The sequence below is a fragment of the Scyliorhinus torazame genome, chromosome 5 (genome assembly GCF_047496885.1).
Source record: "Scyliorhinus torazame isolate Kashiwa2021f chromosome 5, sScyTor2.1, whole genome shotgun sequence".
NCBI lineage: Eukaryota > Metazoa > Chordata > Chondrichthyes > Carcharhiniformes > Scyliorhinidae > Scyliorhinus > Scyliorhinus torazame.
In genome coordinates, this window is record NC_092711.1 from 163,909,022 (window position 1) to 163,932,021 (window position 23,000).

The 23,000-nt window shown below is 47.7% G+C and overlaps 1 protein-coding gene across 3 annotated transcripts; it reads left to right on the forward strand.

Moving 5' to 3' along the window:
* Positions 1 to 7,627: 7,627 nt before the first annotated feature.
* LOC140420390 (uncharacterized) lies at positions 7,628 to 15,671 on the forward strand. Of its 3 annotated transcripts, none has more exons than XM_072504397.1 (3): positions 7,628 to 8,077; positions 8,470 to 8,642; positions 11,612 to 15,671. In XM_072504397.1, the coding sequence occupies exon 3, from the start codon at positions 11,968 to 11,970 to the stop codon at positions 13,060 to 13,062; it is 1,095 nt and encodes a 364-aa protein (XP_072360498.1). In that variant the 5' UTR covers positions 7,628 to 8,077; positions 8,470 to 8,642; positions 11,612 to 11,967; the 3' UTR covers positions 13,063 to 15,671. The 3 variants fall into 3 exon arrangements, with proteins under 3 accessions (XP_072360498.1, XP_072360499.1, XP_072360497.1); XM_072504398.1 differs by having other exon boundaries at positions 8,470 to 8,596; XM_072504396.1 differs by having other exon boundaries at positions 7,628 to 8,605.
* Positions 15,672 to 23,000: the final 7,329 nt, after the last annotated feature.

The following is a 23,000-nucleotide window of genomic DNA, read 5'->3' on the forward strand; positions in this document are numbered from 1 at the left end:
GTGAGAAGCTGGAAAAAGATGATGGCTAACCGGCAAGGGGGGGGGGGGTGGTGGGAAGCCCCCCAACTCGGCTGATCACGTGGAACGTGAGAGGGCTCAACGGGCCGATAAAGAGGGCACGAGTACTCGCACACCTTAAGAAACTTAAAGCAGATGTGGTTATGTTACAGGAAACGCACCTGAAACTGATAGACCAGGTTAGGCTGCGTAAAGGATGGGTGGGGCAGGTGTTCCATTCGGGGCTGGATGCGAAAAACAGGGGGGTGGCTATATTAGTGGGGAAGCGGGTAATGTTCGAGGCAAAGACTATAGTGGTGGATAACGGGGGCAGATACGTGATGGTGAGTGGCAAATTACAGGGAGAGATGGTGGTTTTGGTAAACGTGTATGCCCCGAACTGGGATGATGCCAACTTTATGAGGCGAATGCTAGGACGCATCCCGGACCTAGAGACGGGAAAGCTGATAATGGGGGGAGACTTTAACACGGTGTTGGAACCAAGGCTGGATAGGTCGAAGTCCAGGACTGGTAGGAGGCCGGCAGCAGCCAAGGTGCTTAAGGATTTTATGGAGCAGATGGGAGGTGTGGACCCGTGGAGATTCAGTAGACCTAGGAGTAAGGAGTTCTCGTTTTTCTCCTATGTCCATAAAGTCTATTCGCGCATAGACTTTTTTGTGTTGGGTAGGGCATTGATCCCGAAGGTGAGGGGAACGGAATATACGGCTATAGCCATTTCGGATCATGCCCCATACTGGGTAGACTTGGAGATAGGGGAGGAAACAGGAGGGCGCCCACCCTGGAGAATGGACATGGGACTAATGGCGGATGAGGGGGTGTGCCTAAGGGTGAGGGGATGTATTGAAAAGTACTTGGAACTCAATGACAATGGGGAGGTTCAGGTGGGAGTGGTCTGGGAGGCGTTGAAGGCTGTGGTTAGGGGGGAGCTGATATCAATAAGGGCACATAAAGGGAAGCAGGAGAATAAGGAACGGGAGCGGTTGCTGCAAGAACTTTTGAGGGTGGACAGACAATATGCGGAAGCACCGGAGGAGGGACTGTACAGGGAAAGGCAAAGGCTGCATGTGGAATTTGACTTGCTGACTACAGGCACTGCAGAGGCACAATGGAGGAAGGCGCAGGGTGTACAGTATGAATATGGGGAGAAGGCGAGCAGATTGCTGGCACACCAATTGAGGAAAAGGGGAGCAGCGAGGGAAATAGGGGGAGTGAGGGATGAGGAAGGAGAGATGGAGCGGGGGGCGGAGAGAGTGAATGAAGTGTTCAAGACATTTTATAAAAAATTGTATGAAGCTCAACCCCCGGATGGGAAGGAGAGAATGATGGATTTTTTGGATCGGCTGGAAATTCCCAAGGTGGAAGAGCAGGAAAGGGTGGGACTGGGAGCACAGATTACGGTAGAAGAAGTGGTGAAAGGAATTAGGAACATGCAGACGGGAAAGGCCCCGGGACCGGACGGATTCCCAGTTGAATTTTACAGAAAGTATTTGGACTTGCTCGCCCCGGTACTGACGAGGACCTTTAATGAGGCAAAGGAAAGGGGACAACTGCCCCCGACTATGTCTGAAGCAACGATATCGCTTCTCTTAAAGAAGGAAAAGGATCCGCTACAATGCGGGTCCTACAGACCAATTTCCCTCCTAAATGTGGATGCCAAGGTCCTGGCCAAGGTAATGGCAATGAGAATAGAGGAATGTGTCCCGGGGGTGGTTCACGAGGACCAAACTGGGTTTGTGAAGGGGAGACAGCTGAACACGAATATACGGAGGCTGTTAGGGGTAATGATGATGGCCCCACCAGAGGGTGAAACGGAGATAGTAGTGGCGATGGATGCCGAGAAAGCATTTGATAGAGTGGAATGGGATTATCTGTGGGAGGTGTTGAGGAGATTTGGTTTTGGAGAGGGGTATGTTAGATGGGTGCAGCTGTTGTATAGGGCCCCAGTGGCGAGTGTGGTCACGAATGGACGGGGATCGGCATATTTTCGGCTCCATAGAGGGACAAGGCAGGGATGTCCTCTGTCCCCATTACTGTTTGCACTGGCGATTGAGCCCCTGGCGATAGCGCTGAGAGGTTCCAAGAGATGGAGGGGAATACTTAGGGGAGGAGAAGAACACCGGGTATCTTTATATGCGGATGATCTGCTACTATATGTGGCGGATCCGGCGGAGGGGATGCCAGAAATAATGCGGATACTTGGGGAGTTTGGGGATTTTTCAGGGTATAAATTGAACATGGGGAAGAGTGAGCTGTTTGTGGTGCATCCAGGGGAGCAGAGTAGAGAAATAGAAGACCTACCGTTGAGGAAGGTAACAAGAGACTTTCGTTACCTGGGGATCCAGATAGCTAAGAATTGGGGCACATTGCACAGGCTAAATTTAACGCGGTTGGTGGAACAGATGGAGGAAGATTTCAAGAGATGGGATATGGTAGCACTGTCAATGGCAGGGAGGGTGCAGGTGGTTAAGATGGTGGTCCTCCCGAGATTCCTCTTTGTGTTTCAGTGCCTCCCGGTGGTGATCACGAAGGCTTTTTTTAAAAGGATAGAAAAGAGCATCATGGGTTTTGTTTGGGCCGGGAAGACTCCGAGAGTGAGGAAGGGATTCTTACAGCGTAGTAGGGATAGGGGGGGCTGGCATTACCGAGCCTAAGTGAGTATTATTGGGCCGCTAATATTTCAATGGTGAGTAAGTGGATGGGAGAGGAGGAGGGAGCGGCGTGGAAGAGATTAGAGAGGGCGTCCTGTAGGGGGACCAGCCTGCAGGCTATGGTGACAGCCCCATTGCCGTTCTCACCGAGGAACTACACCACGAGCCCGGTGGTGGTAGCTACACTGAAGATTTGGGGACAGTGGAGATGACATAGGGGAAAGACCGGAGCATTGGGGGGGTCCCCGATAAGAAACAACCATAGGTTTGCCCCGGGGGGAATGGATGGGGGATATGGAATGTGGCAAAGAGCAGGAATAACGCAACTGAAAGATCTATTTGTGGACGGGAAGTTCGCAAGTCTGGGAGCGCTGACCGAGAAATATGGGTTGCCCCAAGGGAATGCATTCAGGTACATGCAATTGAGGGCTTTTGCGAGGCAACAGGTGAGGGAATTCCCGCAGCTCCCGACACAAGAGGTGCAGGACAGAGTCATCTCAAAGAAATGGGTGGGGGATGGTAAGGTGTCGGATATATATAGGGAAATGAGGGACGAAGGGGAGACTATGGTGGACGAACTAAAAGGGAAATGGGAAGAAGAGCTAGGGGAGGAGATCGAGGAGGGGCTGTGGGCAGATGCCCTAAACAGGGTAAACTCGTCGTCCTCGTGCGCCAGGCTAAGCCTGATTCAGTTTAAGGGATTACACAGGGCACATATGACTGGAACACGGCTCAGTAAATTTTTTTGGGTGGAGGATAGGTGTGCGAGGTGCTCGAGAAGCCCAGCGAATCATACCCATATGTTTTGGTCATGCCCGGCACTACAGGGGTTTTGGGTGGGGGTGACAAAGGCGCTTTCAAAAGTAGTAGGAGTCCGGGTCGAACCAAGCTGGGGGTTGGCTATATTTGGGGTTGCACAAGAGCCGGGAGTGCAGGAGGCGAGAGAGGCCGATGTTTTGGCCTTTGCGTCCCTAGTAGCCCGGCGCAGGATATTGCTAATGTGGAAAGAAGCCAAGCCCCCGGGGGTGGAGACCTGGATAAATGATATGGCGGGGTTCATAAAGCTAGAGCGGATTAAGTTCGTCCTCAGGGGGTCGGCTCAAGGGTTCACCAGGCGGTGGCAACCGTTCGTCGAATATCTTGCGGAAAGATAGATGGGGGAAAAAAGAAGGCAGCAGCAGCAGCCCAGGACTTGGGGGGGGGGGGGGGGGGGAGGGATGGGGTGGGGGGGGGGTATAGCCTGTGACAAGGCAGTTGCCAATTAGGGCTAGTTTTCATTTTTGTTATTTAATATTTATTTATTTGTTGTTTTTTGTTGATATAAAAAAGGTCATTATTATCTGTATTGTTATAATGTTGTGTAAAGGATGCACAATGTACTGTGTTGGTTGACCAAAAATTTTCAATAAAATATTTATTTTAAAAAAAATATATATAGTTTGACCTGAATAGCACCCACCGAATCCCTGTTCACTATTTAGAATGTCGGCCCTTTTTGGGATAGGGGGACTTCGAAGAATAGTGGTGAGTTTTCAACAACAGGTTACATTGTTCCAATCAGCTCTTTACATTTGTGATTACATATTGGTCATGGTGTCTCAGGTAGTGATGCACAAAGAGGGCCTCTTCCTCTTTTGGTTGCTATTTTGAGTTTGGTCACTCACTCCTGTGGTTGTGGAGCAATGGGTCAGTTACATACACAGGATGCACCTGGTCAGGGGACACTTGTTTTCATCAAAGTTTGTGTTCAGCAGAATTCAGTGTTCATACATTCGAAGGTGACAGGGTGTGTATTATACGGCCTTTGGGGCATGCGGCTTCACAGATGTTCCGTATCTACACCTTACCTGTAGCTCATCAACTACCCTTCACATGAAGTCCTCCGCACATTGCTCGATATTTCTGTCATCTTTGTTGTTGCCAGGTGCACATATCAAAGGGTTCAATGTTCCAGTCTCATCGTCTGTCACTGCGCTAGCAACAGGCATCATCTGAGCCACCATGACTTTACAGCAAGTATTAAAACATCCAATAATTAAACAACATATTACAAGGATTATGGCTCGCCCATGTGTCAGGTATGATCACAAGGATCCTCCCAGTAACCAATCTAACCATCCATTCCCCGGTGATTCGTGTAACTTTTTAACCTCCTGGTGGATACGATCCGCAAGGTTAGTGATGTTCTCCGAACTGTCAGGAATATCGGTACAACACTCGGAGCCAATTCTGGTACAAGTTCCACCCTCACTAAGCAGGAGGTAATTTAGGGCCATTCGGTTTTGCAGGGTCACTGTCCTTATTGCTACCATTTCGGTGCTTATCTCGATCAGTGCCTCGGTAGTATCGTTTGCCACTTCTTCCAGAATGTTAGCAACCTTTCGTAGTTCTTTTATGGCAAAGGCCACTCCTATGGTGGTGGTGGTGGTGGTGGTGGTGGTGGTGGTGGGGGGGGGGGGGGGGGTGGGGGGGGGGGGGGGGGGGGGGGGGAGTAAAATTCCAAAGTATCGCTGTGTCTCGGTCTCTTCTCTGTAAGGCCTGGGTTCTCTCTCAGGGTCCGTATGTGGTGTACATAGGGAACAACATATCCTAAGTAGCAGGATCCTGTCCACTTACTGGGAGCCATGGGTAAGCTTTGTGTCCACAAATAAAGTGGACATTATAATGTACCGTTATATGCTGTGTATTGCATCGGATTAGTTCCCATTGTCACTACCCAGATCCACTCTCTTGCCCCTGGGTATGTGTTATTGGGCAACTCTTTCAGCTATGCATATCCCTTGGAGATGTCATATGTCCATCGGCATGTGCTGTGTCCCACGCTAATCACCCCGGGCCATCCCGTTGGGGTTCTTTGCAGACATAACACCTCATTAGTCCACCTCATATCAGTGATTGCGAACCATGGGGTGAAATTATACCGGGGTTGGTAAAACCCGGTGAACACCCCTGAGATGGTACCCTGCCTTCTTCCATTGTTCTAGATGTATGGCGTATATATCTATCCCCGCGATATCGTCCATCGATTTCCCCCCCGTCTCGTTCTGCTTAATTATTCACGCTGCCACCTCCGTTATATTAAAGGGCACTGATCTCAGGGGTATTCCCCCTTTTGCATGGATTGGCACATGGGCACACACCCAACAGCTAGAGACATCTATGCCTTTCGCATATAAACATGACATGTACAAGTAGGTATTTACATGCAAGTCCCGTTAATTCTGCGTTGGGAGTCTACTCCCGGTTACTACCATCAAACATATTATCATTCTTACAGCAAACATCATGGGTCTTCTGCAGTTTTTCGGAATTTTGGTTGTGTGGAGTTGCCTGATTTGAACATAAATACATATTTTTACTCTCGGTATACTTTTAATTGTGCCCAATGTTTCCATCGTCCCATACCCTTTATGTTCACACATACACAGGTATCCCCACTGATCAGGACTTGATGCGGTCCTGTCCATCGGGGGCAAACCCAGGCTTTACCATCACCTTTGTCTCTGCTGTAGGGACATCAGGGAATGCAGTCCAAAATAAGTCCAGATTTTTCTCCTTTGTCTCCTGCCCAGTCCACACTGGCTGCCGCATTTCCTTTAACTGATTACTGAGCTCTAATATGTATCTACGCGTCCTGTCCCTTATCGGACTATTTCTTCTCCCCGTTATTATCCCCTGCACAGTTGCATAGCTCATCCCGTCGTCACCTCATAGGATGATAATCCAGTTGTTCGGTTTGGGCTCGCTCTTAACTTCATTAGGACAATGAGCAGCACATCTACCCATTGCTGCCGATTCTCCCCTAGAGCCTTTGTCAGGGCAGTTTTTAGGGTCCTATTCATCTGCTCTACCATTCCTGAGCTTTGGGGATGGTCAGGGATGTGGAATTTTTGTTCGATCCCCATCGACTCACATGTTTTCTTCATTACTGTTCCAGTAAAGTGTGTTCCTTGGTCCGAATCTAGTTGCAAAGGTATCCCCCAGCGAGGAATCGCATCCGTGTCTAATATTCGTGCCACGATTGTGGCTGTGCAGTCGCGGGTTTGGAATGCCTCCACCCATCTGGTAAATTGGTTAATTATTACTAGGCAGTATCGTTCTCCCTGGCTCGGGGGTTGTGATCCGGTAAAGTCAATTTGGAGATTCTCCCAGGGTCCCTTTGGTCTCGGCTGATGTGCCACCCAGATCTTTACGGGGCACCCCGGGTTGTACTGCGCACATGGGATGCATCTCTGACAGTGCTTAGCTATATCTCTCCCCATTCCTGGCCACCACCATTAAGTAAGTAGTCTTACAACATCAGGTTAAAGTCCAAAAGATTTGTTTCAAATCACCAGCTTTCGGAGCACAGCTCCTTCCTCAGGTGACGGAGCTGAATTTTCCTCAGCTGAAGGTGAACTTTCACCTGAGGAAGGAGCTGAGCTCCGAAAGCTAGTTGGACTTTAACCAGGGGTTGTAAGACTTCTTACTGTGCCCACCCCAGTCCAACACCGTCATCTCCACATCATTAGGAATTAACACTGTTTCCCAGTGGGCCTGTTGTAGGTTTGAGACTGATCTGAGCTTACTGTTGTTCAACATTTCTACAATGGTATGCCTGGTGTGTAAGATGATATCTCCGTTCATTACTGTAGGTTCGCTGACTCTGACCGCCCATGCTGCGCAGTCCAGAACTGCCACGCAGCGAGCCAAGCCCGTCTTGTTGAGTAATATGCCACTGGTCTTCGCCTGTCCCCGTGGACTTCGGTCACTACTGCGGCATGGAACTCACCTTCGTTCCTGCAATGTATGTAGGTCGGCTTTCTCAGGTCTGGTGGACCGAGGCCGGGGGCAGAAGTCAATGCTTGTTTTAACTTCCCGTGTGCTTCTTCCTGTTCCGGTCCTCATTCTATGGAGCAGACTGATTCCTATTGGCTGATTGCGGCAAGGCTCCCCGTGACGTCACAATGCGGAAGTGACATTTTGAGCCTCACAGTTATTCCTATTGGACAAGTGATCCACTGTGACGTCTAAAGGACGGAAGTGACATTTTGAGCTTCAGAGTGATTTCTATTCAGAGTGATTCGTACAGGATTGCATTGTGACGTCACAGGAATGGAGGGGCGTTCGCAGTCAGTTTGGGACAAACAAAATGCTGCAGATTGGAAATGAGCTCAGTGCGTCCGGCGGTGAAAACCCCGCCCACTCCCACGTGAGGCCCGAATCCACCCTCTATTGGCTACAGGAACAATGGAAACCTGGGGAGGACCGGAAATACGCTGGGCCTGCAGCAGATCAGTGTCCGGTCTTTGTGTCAATGGCTGCACGGAGCTTCCTCCACTGGTCTGCCCAGCAAAGCTGCTGCTCCTCTGTCTGAGTGAATATCGATCTTCACACAGACTGAAACTTCCTCCTGTCTCCAACATCTGGGAGTAAAACACTTTCTTTTCTTCCCCTGTCCATTTCTTTTCAAATTCTGACCTTCAATTGCTTTTTAAAAAAAATAAATTTAAAGTATCCAATTATTTCTTTATTCCAATTAAGGGGCAATTTGGCATGGCCAATTCACCTACCCTGCATATCTTTGGGCTGTGGGGGTGAGACCCACGCAGACATGGAGAGAATGTGCAAACCCCACAAGTATAGTGACCTGAGGCCAGGATCGAACCTGGGACCTCAGCGCTGTGAGGCAGCCATGCGATCCATTGTCACCGTGTCACCCCTGACCTTCAATTGTTGACTTATTTAAATCCCCAGGCCTCCATGGGAGGCAAGGGAGGAGATTGAAGAGGATCTGACAATTTCAAATCTTCTCTGGTCACAGGAGCGGAGCTAGAGGACAGGAGGACAGATAATGTAGTACCATTATTCAAAAGAAGTAAGAAAATACCAGGAAATTACAGACCAGTGAGTCTAACTTCAGTGTGTGGAGATGCCGGCGTTGGACTGGGGTGAGCACAGTAAGAAGTCTTACAATACCAGGTTAAAGTCCAACAGGTTTGTTTCAAATCACTAGCTTTCGGAGCACTGCTCCTTCCTCAGGTGAACGAAGAGGTGGGTTCCAGAAACATATATATAGACAAAGTCTAAGCTGCAATACGATGCTTTGAATACAAGTTTTTGCAGGTAATTAAGTCTGCAGGTCCAGACGGAACAACTGGGGAGAGGGAGAATCACAGGTTAAAGAGGTGTGAATTGTCTCAGGCCAGGAGAGTTGGTAGGATTTTGTTTCGATTTGGATTTTGGTCTGACATCAGTGGTCGTTAACTATTGGAAAAAAAACTCTGGGGCAGAATTGATCAAGGATAGTCAATATGGTTTTGTCAGGGGGAGATCGGGTCTTTCAAATTTGATCTGAATTTTTTGAGGAGGTGACTAGGTGATGAAGGCTGTACAGTTAATGTAGTTTAAGTGGACTTCTGTGAGCCTTTTGATAAAGCCTGACACAGAAGACTAGTCAGGAAGATAAAAGCCCTGGGGATACAGGGCAATTTGTCAAATTGAATCCAAAATTGGCTTTGTGGCAGGAGGCAGAGGGTGATGGTCGAAGATTGTCTTTGTCACTGGAAGTCTGTGTCCAGTGATATTCCGATGGGATCAGTACTGGGTCCCTTGTTGTTTGTAGTGTACATTAATGATCGGGTGTGAACGTAGGAAGTAAGTACGTTTGCAGATGACACAGAAATTGGTGGTGTGGGAAATAGTGAGGAGGAAAGCCTTAGATTACAGGATGATGTGGACGGACTGGTTAGATGGACAGAACAGTGGCAAATGGAATTTAACTCTGAAAAGTGTGAGGTCATGAATTTTGGGAGGATTAACAAGGCAAGAGAATATACAATGAATGGTCGGACCCTAGGAAGTACAGAGGACCAGAGGGACCTTGGTGTGCATGTCCATAGGTCCCTGAAGACAGCAGGACAGGTAGATAAGGTGGTCACGAGGGGATATAAGAGTATAGGTCAGAGGAGCAGAATTAGGCCATTCAATCAATCGGGTTATGGGATTCATGCTTCTATTGGCTGAGGTATAGAATATAAGAGCAGGGAGCATTTGATCGGCCAAAGCATACAAGGCTGTGGACCAAGTGGTGGGAAATGGGATAAGAATAGATAGGTACTAGATAGCTGATGCTGAAATGATGGGCTGGAGGGCTTCTTGTTCTGCTGTAAAACTCTGATTCTATGAGGACAGAGAGATGTCTGGTGTTGTTTTATTGCACAGATTAGATATATTATTGGTTGTTCTGGAATAAAGTACATTGATTATTCTGGTTTTGTAATATAGTCCTGTAGCTACGTTATATATTTCCAGTCAGATTTATAACAGAAGACAAGGAGTCCATTGGACGTTTCAAGTCGATGCCCACTCTGTTGAGCAATTCTGTCAGTGTCGAGTGGGTCCCATTCTGTGACCCTGCATTGCCCATCCAATTTCAGTCAGAAATTATTCATCATCTTTGCGTTAAAAATAAAGTTTTTCAGTTTTACAAATTCTTACAGAACATGCAAATTTTTATAAAACCCCAAAACATCCACCAAGAAAAAAAGAAACAAAACACAATCCGACACAAGACAACTCCACCCCCCCACCTCCCAATCCCCCCCACCTCCCAATCTCTTCCCCCCCACCTCCCAATCTCTTCCCCCCCCCCCCCCCCCCCTACAGCAACTGATAGTGACCAACTCCTTGAAGTAAGTAATAGAAGGCCACTACCTTGAGTAAAACTCTGGACTGATTCCCTCACGGTGTATTTAATCTTTTCAGTATAAAAATTTCATTAGATCCCCACACCATGCTGGGGCAATTGGTGGGGTTGGAGACCTCCACTGAGCAGGACTCACCTCTGGGTGATCAACGAAGGGAAGGCAAGGACATCGGCCTCCGCTCCCCCGTCTGCAGCCCCAGCGAGTCCGACACCCCAAATATGGCAACCAAAGGCCAGGGCTCCAGTTCGATATTGATAATCGCCGACATGGTACGAAAGAAGGAGACCTGAAAGCTCACTAGTTTGGGACAGGACCAGGACATGTGTGTGTGGTTGGCCGGCCGGACCTCTGGAACACCGCTCACACCTATTGTCCACATCCAGGAAAAAACTGCCCATCCTCTCCTTGGTTAGCTGTCCCCTAAACACTACCTTTAGCTGGACCAAGCCCAGTCTCGCACACGATGACGTGGAGTTCACCCTGTCAAGGACTTCACTCCACACCCCATCATCTCCTACAGGCCCCACATCCTCCTCCCACTTCACTTTCACTCCATCCACTGAGCTTACTTCTTCTGAAAGGATCCGCCCATAGATTCCAGACGTGTTACCCTCCTGCGATCCCGCAAGTAAAAGGATTCTTTCCATTAGAGATGCTGGCAGAGCTTGCCCTTGTTTCTCAAAGTACTTCCCAACCTGCTTCTCAAACTCCGACGCCAGTGCCCCCACCAGCATATCCACCGTGATAGGAACGGCTGCACCCACTGGAGTCAATTCCACCAACCTCCCTCCTGGTGAGCCACACGCACTCACCAAATCCGTCGAAGGGTTTCCTCTCGTAACTTCCTTCCCATCAGACTTTTTAAAATTTTCAGCATGATTTTGTCGACGTGTTCACTGAACCTTCAGCTTGACCCAAGTTTGTTCACATAAATTCCCCGGGAATTGGGCAAAAAGGACGAAAAAAACCAACCATCCTGATGGTGCGACGTAGTGTGTGACCTTCTCCAACATACAGCCACCGGAGATCTGACAGGAAGCAGTGAGCATGGATCTGTCAGTCAGCCTGAATCAGCACCTTCAGGAGAATTGGGAGGGTGAATATTAGATACAGCAGAGTGAGAATGGAGGGTGTGTGTGGGATGGAGAGTTACAGCTTGTGGGGGATGAGAGAGGAAAGAATGTTCCAGAGAAACTAGAATTGTCTGTTTTGAATTTCTATCCTGCACTGACAGTGATGTCTTTTGTTAACTCCTAGTCCAGAATATTCAACAGTGAGGATTTACAGAAAGAAATCTCAAACCAAACATCACATCAAGATCTGACCGAGTCACTCGGTTCATTAGGTCCTGAATATCATCGGCCTTTGAATCTGGAAAGAGAAATGTTTCCCTGATTTGTCAGCTTCAAAAGATTTTAACCATCAGTGTGACTGGAAAAGCACCGAGACACACACACCCGAGTGAGAGTGTTCCAGAGCATTGACTGTGGAAAGAGCTTTAACCAGTTACACAGCCTGAAAACACATCACACCATTCACAGCGGGGAGAGACCGTACACGTGTTCTGTTTCAACTGATTGTCCGACCTGGAGAGACACGAGGAGACCCAAAACATGGAGAAACCATGGAAATGTGGGGACTGTGGGAAGGGATTCAGGGCCCCATCAAAGCTCGAAGCTCATAGACGCATTCACAGTGGGGAGAGGCCGTTCACCTGCTCTCAGTGTGGAAAGGGATTCATTCAGTTATCCAACCTGCAGAGACATCAGCGGGGTAACACTGGGGAGAAACCTTTTACCTGTTCTCAGTTTGGGAAGAGATTCACTCAGTTATCCAGCCTGAACTCACACCATCGAGTTCACACTGGGGTGATGCCATTCACCTGCTCTGAGTGTGGGAAAAGATTCACTCGGTTATCCAGCCTGAAGTCACACCAGCGAGTTCACACTGGGGAGAGGCCATTCACCTGCTCTCAGTGTGGGAAGAGATTAACTCACTTATCCAGCATGCGGAGACATCAGCGAGTTCACACTGGTGAGAGGCCATTCACCTGCTCTCAGTGTGGGAAGGGATTCACTCACTTATTCAATCTGCAGACACACCACCGACTTCACACCGGGGAGAGGCCATTCACCTGCTCTGACTGTGGAAAGGAATTCTCTCGACTATCCCACCTGCAAACACACCAGCGAATTCACACTGGGGAAAAGCCATTTAGTTGCTCTCAATGTGGGAAACGATTCAATGATTCATCCGCCCTGCGGAAACATCAGCGAGTTCACACTGGGGAGAGGCTGTTCACCTGCTCTGTGTGTGGGCGGGGATTCACTCAGTTATCCATCCTGCAGACACACCAGCAAGTACACACTGGGGAGAGGCCATTCACCTGCTCTGGCTGTGGGCAGAAATTCTCTCGGTTATCCAGCCTGCAGAGACACCAGCGAGTTCACACTGGGGAGAAGCTATTCACCTGCTCTCAGTGTGGGAAGGAATTCACTCGGTTATCCAGCCTGCAGACACACCAGAGAGTTCACACTGGGGAGAGGCTGTTCACCTGCTCTGACTGTGGGAAGGGATTTACTCAGTTATCCACACTGCGAGTACACGAGCGAGTTCACACTGGAGAGAGGCCCTTCACCTGCTCAGTGTGTGGGAAAGGATTCAGTCAGTCATCAGACCTGCTGAGACACCAGCGAGTTCACAAGTGATGACAGGGGTTGGATTCTGCTGTTATTGCTGCTGTTAATCACACCCAGGACTGAACCGTGTTGATTCTGACACTTGGTGCAGTGGGAGGGTGGGAGGGTTTCTTTCTGCTGGATTGGCCATGACTTTGCTTCCAGTGGGCTGATGATCATTGAGCCTGAGAGAGCACATTTCCACTGAAATAATCCACAAAAGCTGATGGAAGGACATTTATTTTATCATGCAAAGTAAATAATGTTTTTCCTACCACTACAGGCAGATCTAATATAAATACATTTGTCTCTTTGGGAAGGATGCATCATCAATGGGTGCACACTCTCCCCGTGTCTGCGTGGGTTTCCTCCGGGTGCTCCGGTTTCCTCCCACAAGTCCCGAAAGATGTGCTTGTTAGGTGAATTGGACATTCTGAATTCTCCCTCCGTGACCTGAACAGGCGCCGGAATGTGGCGACTAGGGGCTTTTCACAGTAACTTCATTGCAGTGTTAATATAAGCCTACTTGTGACACTAATAGAGATTATTATTAAAGAAGGAAGTAAAGGATTAAACTGAAAGTGCTGCACAAATTTGAAAAGGTTTGTGTTCGGTCAAAGGTGGGACCGATTTTAAGAAGCAGCAAAAAATGAACAAAAATATAATAAAGAGGTAGGAAGGAAGTAGAGTCTGAGGGTAAACTAGCTCGAATATATAAATAGATAGAATCAGATGTGGCATGATTTATACAGTTGGGAGTTAAGGTCAGAACTTCAGCTTGGAACTGCCAACAAACAGCCTCGTCCATAGTACTTGAGGAAAAGGACAGTCACATTGCTGGGTGTTTATTGTAGACCCCCAGATAGTCAGCGGGAAATTGAGGAGCAAATATGTGCGCAAATCATGGAGGTGTGTAATAATAATAATAGGGTAATTATCTAAGGTGATTTCAACTTTCCCAACATTAATTGGAATAGTCATCAATAGTCATCATGTTAAGAGTTTAGTTAATAATCTTTATTAATGTCACAAGTAGGCTTACATTAACACTGCAATGACGTTACTGTGAAAATCCCCCAGTCGCCACATTCCGGCTCCTGTTCAGGTACACTGAGAGAGAATTCAGAATTTCCAATCCACCCAACAAGCAGATGGAGTAGAGTTCTGAAAATGTATGCAGGAGAACGTTTTAGCTCAATATGTAGAGGGTCCAACAAGGGATGGTGCAGAGCTGGACCTAATTCTGGGGAATGAAGCCGGCAGGTGGTTGATGTGTTGGTGGGGGAGCATTTTAGTGATGGCGACCACAACATGGCACAAAATAAAATGGACAAGTTGCAAAAAAAGGTTGTGTATTGGGAGAGAGCGGATTTTAGTAAAATAAGACCATGGAAGTACAAGAGTTACTTGTGGGAAAATCTACAGAAGAGCACTGGGGTCATTCAAAAAGGAAATGGGGAGGGTATAGGCCCAACATGTTCCCTCGAGGGTAATAGGAAGGAATAACAAGCACAGAGAACCATGGATGGCCAGAGACATTCAGGATAAGATGAGAAGGAAAAGAGAGTCTTTTAGCAAGTACAAAGGGAGCAATCAACAAAGGCATTAGTGGAGTATAGAAAGTGCAGGGTGGAGTTTAAGAAAGCAATTAGGAGAGCAAAGAAAGGACATGAGAAAGTTCTGGCTGGTAAAAGTAGGGAAAATCTCAAGATATTCTCTAAGTATATCAATAACCGGGGAAAGAGTCGGGCCCATTCGGGATGAGGGGGAGTCTGTGGGTGGAGCCAGAGGACATTGGCAGGATGTTGAACAAATTCTTCACATCTGTCTTCACCCAAGAGAATGAGGAGGTAGATATGGAACTCGGGGAGAGAGACTGTGAGGTTCTTGAGCAAATAGGGAATGACAAGGTATTGGAGGTGTTGGCAGGCTTAAAAGTGGACAAATCTCCATATGCAGATGATGTATGTCCCAGGATGCTGTGGGAGGGAAGGGAGGAGATTGCACGGACTCTGCCCCAAATTTTTAACTGCTCTCTGGCCACAGAGGACTGGAGAATAGCTAATATGGTCCCACTATTTAAGAAAGGTTGTAGAGATAAGCCAGGGAACTACAGAGCAGTGAGTCTCATGTCAGTGGTAGAGAAACTGTTGGCGAAAATTCTGAATGAGAGAATCTATTTCCACTTGGAGAGGCAAGGATTGATCAGGATTCGTCAGCATGACTTTGTCAGAGGGAGGTAATGCCTAACAAATTTGATTGAATTTTTTGAGCATGTGACCAAGTGTGCAGATGAGGGTAGTGCAGTTGATGGTGGTTAGGGGCTGTTTAGCACAGGGCTAAATCGCTGGGTTTGAAAGCAGACCAAGGCAGGCCAGCAGCACGGTTCAATTCCCGTAACAGCCTCCCCGAACAGGCGCCGAAATGTGGCGACTAGGGGCTTTTCACAGTAACTTCATTGAAGCCTACTTGTGACAATAAGCGATTTTCATTTCATTTTATATGGATTTCTGCAAAGCCTTTGACAAGGTCCCACATGGGAAACATATTACAAAGACAAATGCACATGGGATACAGGGTAACTTGATACGGTGGATTCAAAATTGACTTGGCTGTAGGAGACCAAGGGTGATGACAGATGGCTGCTTTAGTGACTGGAAGCCAGTATCCAGTGGTGTCCCACAGGGATCTGAGCCGGGTCCCCTATTGTTCATCATTTATATAAACAACATAGATGACGATGTGGGGGGTACGATCAGTAGGTTTACAGATGACACAACGATTGGCCGGGTGGTTAACAGTGAGGTGGAGTGTCTTGGGTTGCAGGAAGATACAGACGGGATGGTCAAGTGGGCAGAAAAAAGGAGATGGAATTGAACCCTGAAGTGTGAGGTGATACACTTTGGAAGTTGAAATTTGACTGGGAAGTATTCACTGAATGGCCTGACAGTGGGAAGTTCCAAGGAACAAGGGGACATTGGCGTGCTGTCCATAGATTTCTGAAGGCAGAAGGGCAGGTTAATAGGGTGGTGAAAAGAGGCATATGGGACACTCGCTTTTATTAATTGGGGCATAGATTACAAAAGCAGGGAGGTCATGTTGGAGTCGTGTAGAGGTTTGGTGAGACCACAGCTGGAGTACTGTGTACAATTCTGGTCACCACATTATAGGAAGAATGTGGTTGTACCGGAAAGTGGAGCTGAGTCCACAAAAGATCAGCCATGATCTCATTGAATGGTGGAGCAGGCTCGAGGGGCCAGATGGCCTACTCCTAGTTCTTATGTACTGGAGGGGTGCAGAGGTGATTCACCAGGATGTTGCCTGGGATGGAACATTTTAAGTTGTGAACAGAGGTTGGATAGGCTTGGGTTGTTTTCGTTGGAGCAGAAAAGACTGAAGGGCAGCATGATTGCACAGTGGTTAGCACTGTTGCCACACAGCGCCAGAGACCTGGGTTCGACTGTGTGGAGTTTGCACGTTCTCCCTGTGTCTGCGTGGGTTTCCCTCGTGTGCTCCAGTTTCCTCCCACAGTCCGAAGATGTGCAGGTTAGATGGATTGGCCATGCTAAATTGCCTCGAGGTGGGGAATTGGGCCGAGATAAGGTGCTCTTTCAGAGGGCCGGTGCAGACTCGATGAACTGAATGGCCTCCTTCTGCACTGTAGGGATTCTATGACCTGATCAAGGTGGACAAAATTATGAGTGGCATGGACAGGGTGGATCCAGGGTGGACAGCAGCTGTTCCCTTTAGTTCAAAGGTCAGCTACGAGGGGACAGAAGTTCAAGGTGAGGAGCAAGAGGCTTAGGGGGATTTGAGGAATAACATTTTTACCCAGAGGGTGCTGACAGTTTGGAATGCACTGCCAGGGAGGGTAGGAGAGGCGGGTTGCCTCACAGCCTTTAAAAAGTATCTGGATGAATACTTGGCATGTTCTAACATTGAAGGACCAGGTGCTGGCAAATGGGATTGGGGAGGCAGGTCAGGTGTCTTTCATGCTTCGGTGCAGACTCTGATGGGCTGAAGAGCCTCTTCTGCACTGTATTATTCTGTAAAGATCTGGATGAAGGTTTTGAACTTCAATCGCTTTAATTGATGGGCGGGGGGGGGGGGGGGGGGGGCTGGAAAGGACTCTCGCTGGAAATCACATGAGAGAGGAAAAAAAGACCAGTCGTCAACCTGCTAGTTGTGAAGGCAGTCTCATTGGGGAACAAGCTGAGGAAGGAAGGCTATGTTTGCTGGCTCTCTCTCTCTGCCTTGTCTAAAATTGTGTGTGGCTCTCACCCTGCAGTCAGAGAACTCTCAGTGTGACTGGTCTGCATTTAAACCTGCAAAGCTGGGACCAGTTGGTGATAAATCCCAGATTTATCCACCTGGACCAGCTTTACACGGGAAACTCCAGGTCAACAACCTGGAGACCCTGCAAACTTTATCCTTTGTTTTGTAACAGCCTCTGAAGCGAGACTCTATCTGTTTGTTGTTTGTTTGTCTATGCGTGTACTCGAGGAATTCTTCAGGAAGACATTGATAGTTTTACTTCCCAATTACAACCGTGCGTTTATCAATGCTTGCAACTTGTTAAAAGTACTTTGTTATATAATAAACAGTAGTTTATTGAAAGAAGCCTTGATAAAGACCTTTTTGGGGGAGATTGGGAGAGAAGTTGAACCGTTGGCCATTTTGGTGAGTAAATTGAAGCTTTAGGTGAATGGTACAACCTGCGGAGTTGTGGGGCGAGATACTACTCACACTCCTCCCATCCCGATTGGAACAATTTGAAGAGGAAAAGAGTAACTAAAGCTGGCATTTGTCCTCTGGAGAGTGAGTCTGGGGAATTGATAGTGGAAAACAACAAAATGGAGGAGGCTTTAAACGGGTATTTTGTGTCTATCTTCATGGTAGAAGCCTTAAAAAAATTCAGAAAGGTAATTGAAAATCAAGAGATGATAGAGAAGGATGAACATCGAACAATCACTGAGAAAAGTTCCAAGGAAACTATTGGACCCAAAGGCTGACAAGTCCCCAGGGCCAGATGACTTGTATCCTAGGGTTTTAAAAGTAGTGGAGGCACAGAGAGTAGATGCATTGGTTATAATCTCCCAAAATTCCTCAGATTCTGGAAGGGTCCCAGTGGATTGGAAAATAGAGAATGTAACACTTTTGTTCAGGAAAGAAGGGAGGAGAAAGCCGGAAACCATAGGCCAGTTAGCCTAACATGTGTGTCATAGAATCATAGAACATACAGTGCAGAAGGAGGCCATTCGGCCCATTGAGTCTGCACCGACCCACTTAAGCCCTCTCTTCCACCGTATCCCCATAACCCAATTACCCCTCATAGAAATGATGTAGAGATGCCGGCGTTGGACTGGGATGAGCACAATAAGAAGTCTTACAACACCAGGTTAAAGTCCAACAGGTTTGTTTCGATGTCACTAGCTTTCGGAGCGCTGCTCCTTCCTCAGGTGAATGAAGAGGTATGTTCCAGAAACATATGTATAGACCGATTCAAAGATGCCAGACAATGCTTGGAATACGAGCATTAGCAGGTGATTAAATCTTTACAGATCCAGAGACGGGGTAACCCCAGGTTAAAGAGGTATGAATTGTGTCAAGCAGGACAGTTGGTAGGATTTCGCAGGCCAGATGGTGGGGGATGAATGTAATGCGACATGAATCCCAGGTCCCGGTTGAGGCCGCACTCATGTGTGCAGAACTTGGCTATAACTTTCTGCTCGGCGATTCTGCGTTGTCGCGCGTCTTGAAGGCCGCCTTGGAGAACGCTTACCCGGAGATCAGAGGCTGAATGCCCTTGACTGCTGAAGTGTTGCCCGACTGGAAGGGAACATTCCTGCCTGGTGATTGTCGCGCGATGTACGTTCATTCATTGTCGCAGCGTCCGCATGGTCTCGCCAATGTACCACGCTTCGGGACATCCTTTCCTGCAACGTATGAGGTAGACAATGTTGGCCGAGTTGCACGCGTATGTACCGCGTACCTGGTGGGTGGTGTTCTCACGTGTAATGGTGGTATCCATGTCGATGATCTGGCACGTCTTGCAGAGATTGCCATGGCAGGGTTGTGTGGTGTCGTGGTCACTGTTCTGAAGGCTGGGTAGTTTGCTGCAAACAATGGTTTGTTTGAGGTTGCGCAGTTGTTTGAAGGCAAGTAGTGGGGGTGTGGGGGTGATTCCCAAGATGTTCATCTTCATCGATGATGTGGTAAACACTGTGAAGAAGATGTCGCAGTTTCTCCGCTCCGGGAAGGTACTGGACGACGAAAGGTATTCGGTCGGTTGTGTCCCTTGTTTGCCTTCTGAGGAGGTCGGTGCGGTTTTTTGCTGTGGCGCATTGGAACTGTCGATCGATGAGTCGAGCGCCATATCCCGTTCGTACGAGGGCATCTTTCAACGTCTGTAGATGTCTGTTACGCTCCTCCTCGTCTGAGCAGATCCTGTGTATACGGAGAGCTTGTCCATAGGGGATCGCTTCTTTAATGTGTTGAGGGTGGAAGCTGGAGAAGTGGAGCATCGTGAGGTTATCCGTGTGTTTGCGGTAAAGCGAAGTGCTGAGGTGACCGTCCTTGATGGAGACGAGTGTGTCCAAGAATGCAACTGAATTTGGAGAGTAGTCCATGGTGAATCTGATGGTTGGATGGAACTTATTGATGTCATCGTGTAGTCGTTTCAGTGATTCTACACCGTGGGTCCGAAGGAAAAAAATGTCATCGATGTATCTGGTGTATAACGCCCTCATAGAAATGTTCCAGCACAGAAGGCCATTCAAACCATCTTGTCCGTGCCAGCCCGAGGACTCCCAGGTGCCCTTTCTAATCCAACCTTCCTGCACCCGGTCCATAGCCCTGTAGCTCAGAGCACTTAAGGTGCAAGGCCAGGTACTAACAGTTTAGGGTCTCTGCCTCCTCAAACTCGTGCAGCGAATTCCAGATTCCTACTAACTACCCTCTGCATAAAAAAGTTCTTCCTCATGTCCCCTCGACACTTTCTGCTTCTTATCTTGAATCTATGTCCCCTGGTTCTAGAATTCTCCACCAAGGGAAACAATTTTATCCTGTCCACTCTATCTCTCCCCCTCATAATTTTGTACGCCTCAATTAAGTCATCCATCAGCCTTCGTTGTTCCAAGGAAAATAACCCCAACCTAGCCAATCTCTCCCCGTAGCTACAAGTTTTTCTAGGCCCAACAATATGCGTACTTGTACACCAAGATCTCTCACTTCATCTACCCCTCTTCATACATTCCCATTTATTGTGTACTCCCTACAACTGTTTGACATCCCTAAATGCATGACCTCACACATCTCTGTGTTAAATTCCATCGGCCACTTTATCACCCACTCCACCAATTCATCTTCATTCAGGAGATTGTATCTGTCCTCTACACAGTCCACCACTCGGTCAATCTTTGTGTCGACTGCACATTTCCCAATCGTGTTTCCACGTTCACGTCCAAATCGTTAATCTATAACACAAACAGTAAGGGTCCTAAAATCGAACCGTGTGGAACATCACTTGAAACAACTTTCTAATTGCAAGGGAAGCCATTACCCTTTGTTTCCTGTTCCTAAGCCAACTTTTTATCCAGTTTGCCACATACCTCTATATCCCATGGGCTTTCACTTTCTTGACCAATCTGCCAACTGGGACTTTGTCACACGCCTTGCTAAAATCCATGCATACCGCATCCACTGCACTACCTCTATCAACCTTTCTTGTTTGTCACTTGCTCAAAGAATTCAATCAAATTTGTGAGGCAAGACCTTCCTGTAACAAATCCATGCTGACTATCCTTGACTAGTCCATGCCTTTCTATGTGACAGTCAATCCTATCTCTCAGGATTGATTCTAGTAATTTGCCCACCAATACACAAGACTAACTGGCCTATAATTGTTTGACTTTGTGATAGGGAAAGTCTGAGAATCCATTATTAAGGTTACAGTAGGTTACTTATAAAATCATAATGTGATCAGGCAGAGCCAACATGGCTTTGTGAAAGGGAAATTGTGTATAACTAATCTGTTAGAGTTTTTGTGGCGCACAAAGACTCCGTGAGACAAACAGAGTGAAGTCGATGAGGCTTTATTAAGCGTGTCTGTTCCCCAGCAGCCCGATAGTAAACTGGCATGCGGGGGAAGGCACCGGCTTCTTATACTTCGCCTTCAGGGCGGAGTATGAGGTCAACGGCCAACCAGGACCCGGGATCTGTCAGCCAATGACATTAGGGCTTCCAGTCCCACATGACCCCCAATACATACTACCACAGTTTTTTCATGCAATAACATTCAAGGTGGATAAAGGGGAACCGGTAGATGTGGCAGACTTTAAATTCCAGAAAGCATTTGATAAGGTGTCACATCAAAGGTTACTGCACAAGATAAGATGCCATGGTGCGGGGGGGGTGGGGGGGACGTATTTACACGGATAAAGGATTTGTTAGCTAACAGGAAGAAGAGTAGGGATAAATAGATCCCTTTCTGATTGTCAAGCTGTAACTGGCGGAGTGACACCGGGATCAGTGCTGGTTCCTCAAATATTTACAATCTACATCAATGAGTTAGATGAAGAGATCAAATATATGAAAGTTAAATTGAGCAATGACACCAGGGTAGAGAGGAAAGATGTCAACAGGAGGTGGAGATTCTGCAAATGGATGGGGCCAGGTTCAGTGAGTGAGCAGACATCTGGCAGATGGAGAATAACGGGAGTAAATGTGACCTTGTCTGTTTTGGCAGGAGGAATGGAAAAGCTGTATATTAGTCAAATGGAGCGAGATTGCAGAACTCTGAGGTACAGAGGGATCTGGGTGTCCTGGTACAGGAATCACAAAAGCTTAGTGTGCAGGCACAGCAGGTGATTGGGAAGGGAAATGGAATATGGACATTTATTGCAAAGGGAAAGGATTACAAAAGAGGGGAGTTTCACTGCAGCTGTACAGGGCCTTGGTGAGACCACATCTGGAATACGGTATACAGATTCAGTTTCCGTATTTGGGAATAAAGATATAATTGCTTTAGAATCAGTTCAGAGAAGGTTCACTTGACCCAATCCTGGGATGAGGGGCTGATTGGATGAAGAAGTTGAATAGGTTGGGCCCAATCCCACTGGAGTTTGGAAGAATGGGAGGTGATCTTATTGAAACATGGAATATTCTGAGGGGACTGGACAAGGTGGATACCCAGAAGATGTTTCCCCTTGTGGGGGACAAGGGAACTCAGAGGCAGATTTTAAGAATAAGAGGTTTCCCGTTAAAGACAGAGATGATGATTTTTATTTTGTGCCTCAAGAGGGTGATGAGAGTGGAATTCTCTTCCCAGACAGCAGTGGATCATTGGCTCACTGAATCTACTCAGGGCTGAGTTCCACAGATTGTTGACAGACGAGTCCAGGGTTATGGGGGTGGGAGCAGACAGGAAGGTGGAGCCAAGACCACAGTCAGATCAGCCACAATCTTATTGAATGGTGCAGCAGGCTTGAGGGGCCGAATGGCCTACTCCTGCTCCGAAGTCCAATGTTCCCCTGTTGCTTTGCAAACTTCAAACTACCATCAGGTCACCCTTCAGTCTTCTCTATTCTAGGGAAAAGCCCCAGCTTTTCCTGAGGGTGAAATGCTCTCAGTTCTGCTATTATTCTTGTGAATCTTTGTTACACCTTCTCCAGTGCCTCGATTTCCTTTTTCTGAATGGAAATCATAAATGTTGTCAGTGCTCCCAGTGTAATCTAACCCTGGTTCTAAACAACATAACCCTGCTTTTCAATTCTCTCCCTCCAGAATGGAACCCTATATATGGGCCCCACATCGCAGGAAAGATGTGAAGTTCTCAGAGAGATTGCAGGGAAGATTGACGAGAATGGCACCAGGGATGAGGGACTTCAGTGAATTGGAAAGACTATAGAGGCTGAAATTTTCTCTTTAGATCAGAGCCATAAGGACAGAGAAGGAGGCCATTTGGCCCA

What these genes read in the sequence shown, in the direction of transcription:
- LOC140420390 (XM_072504396.1), top strand. Translation starts at nt 11,968, where the DNA reads ATGGAGAAACCATGGAAATGTGGGGACTGTGGGAAGGGATTCAGGGCC.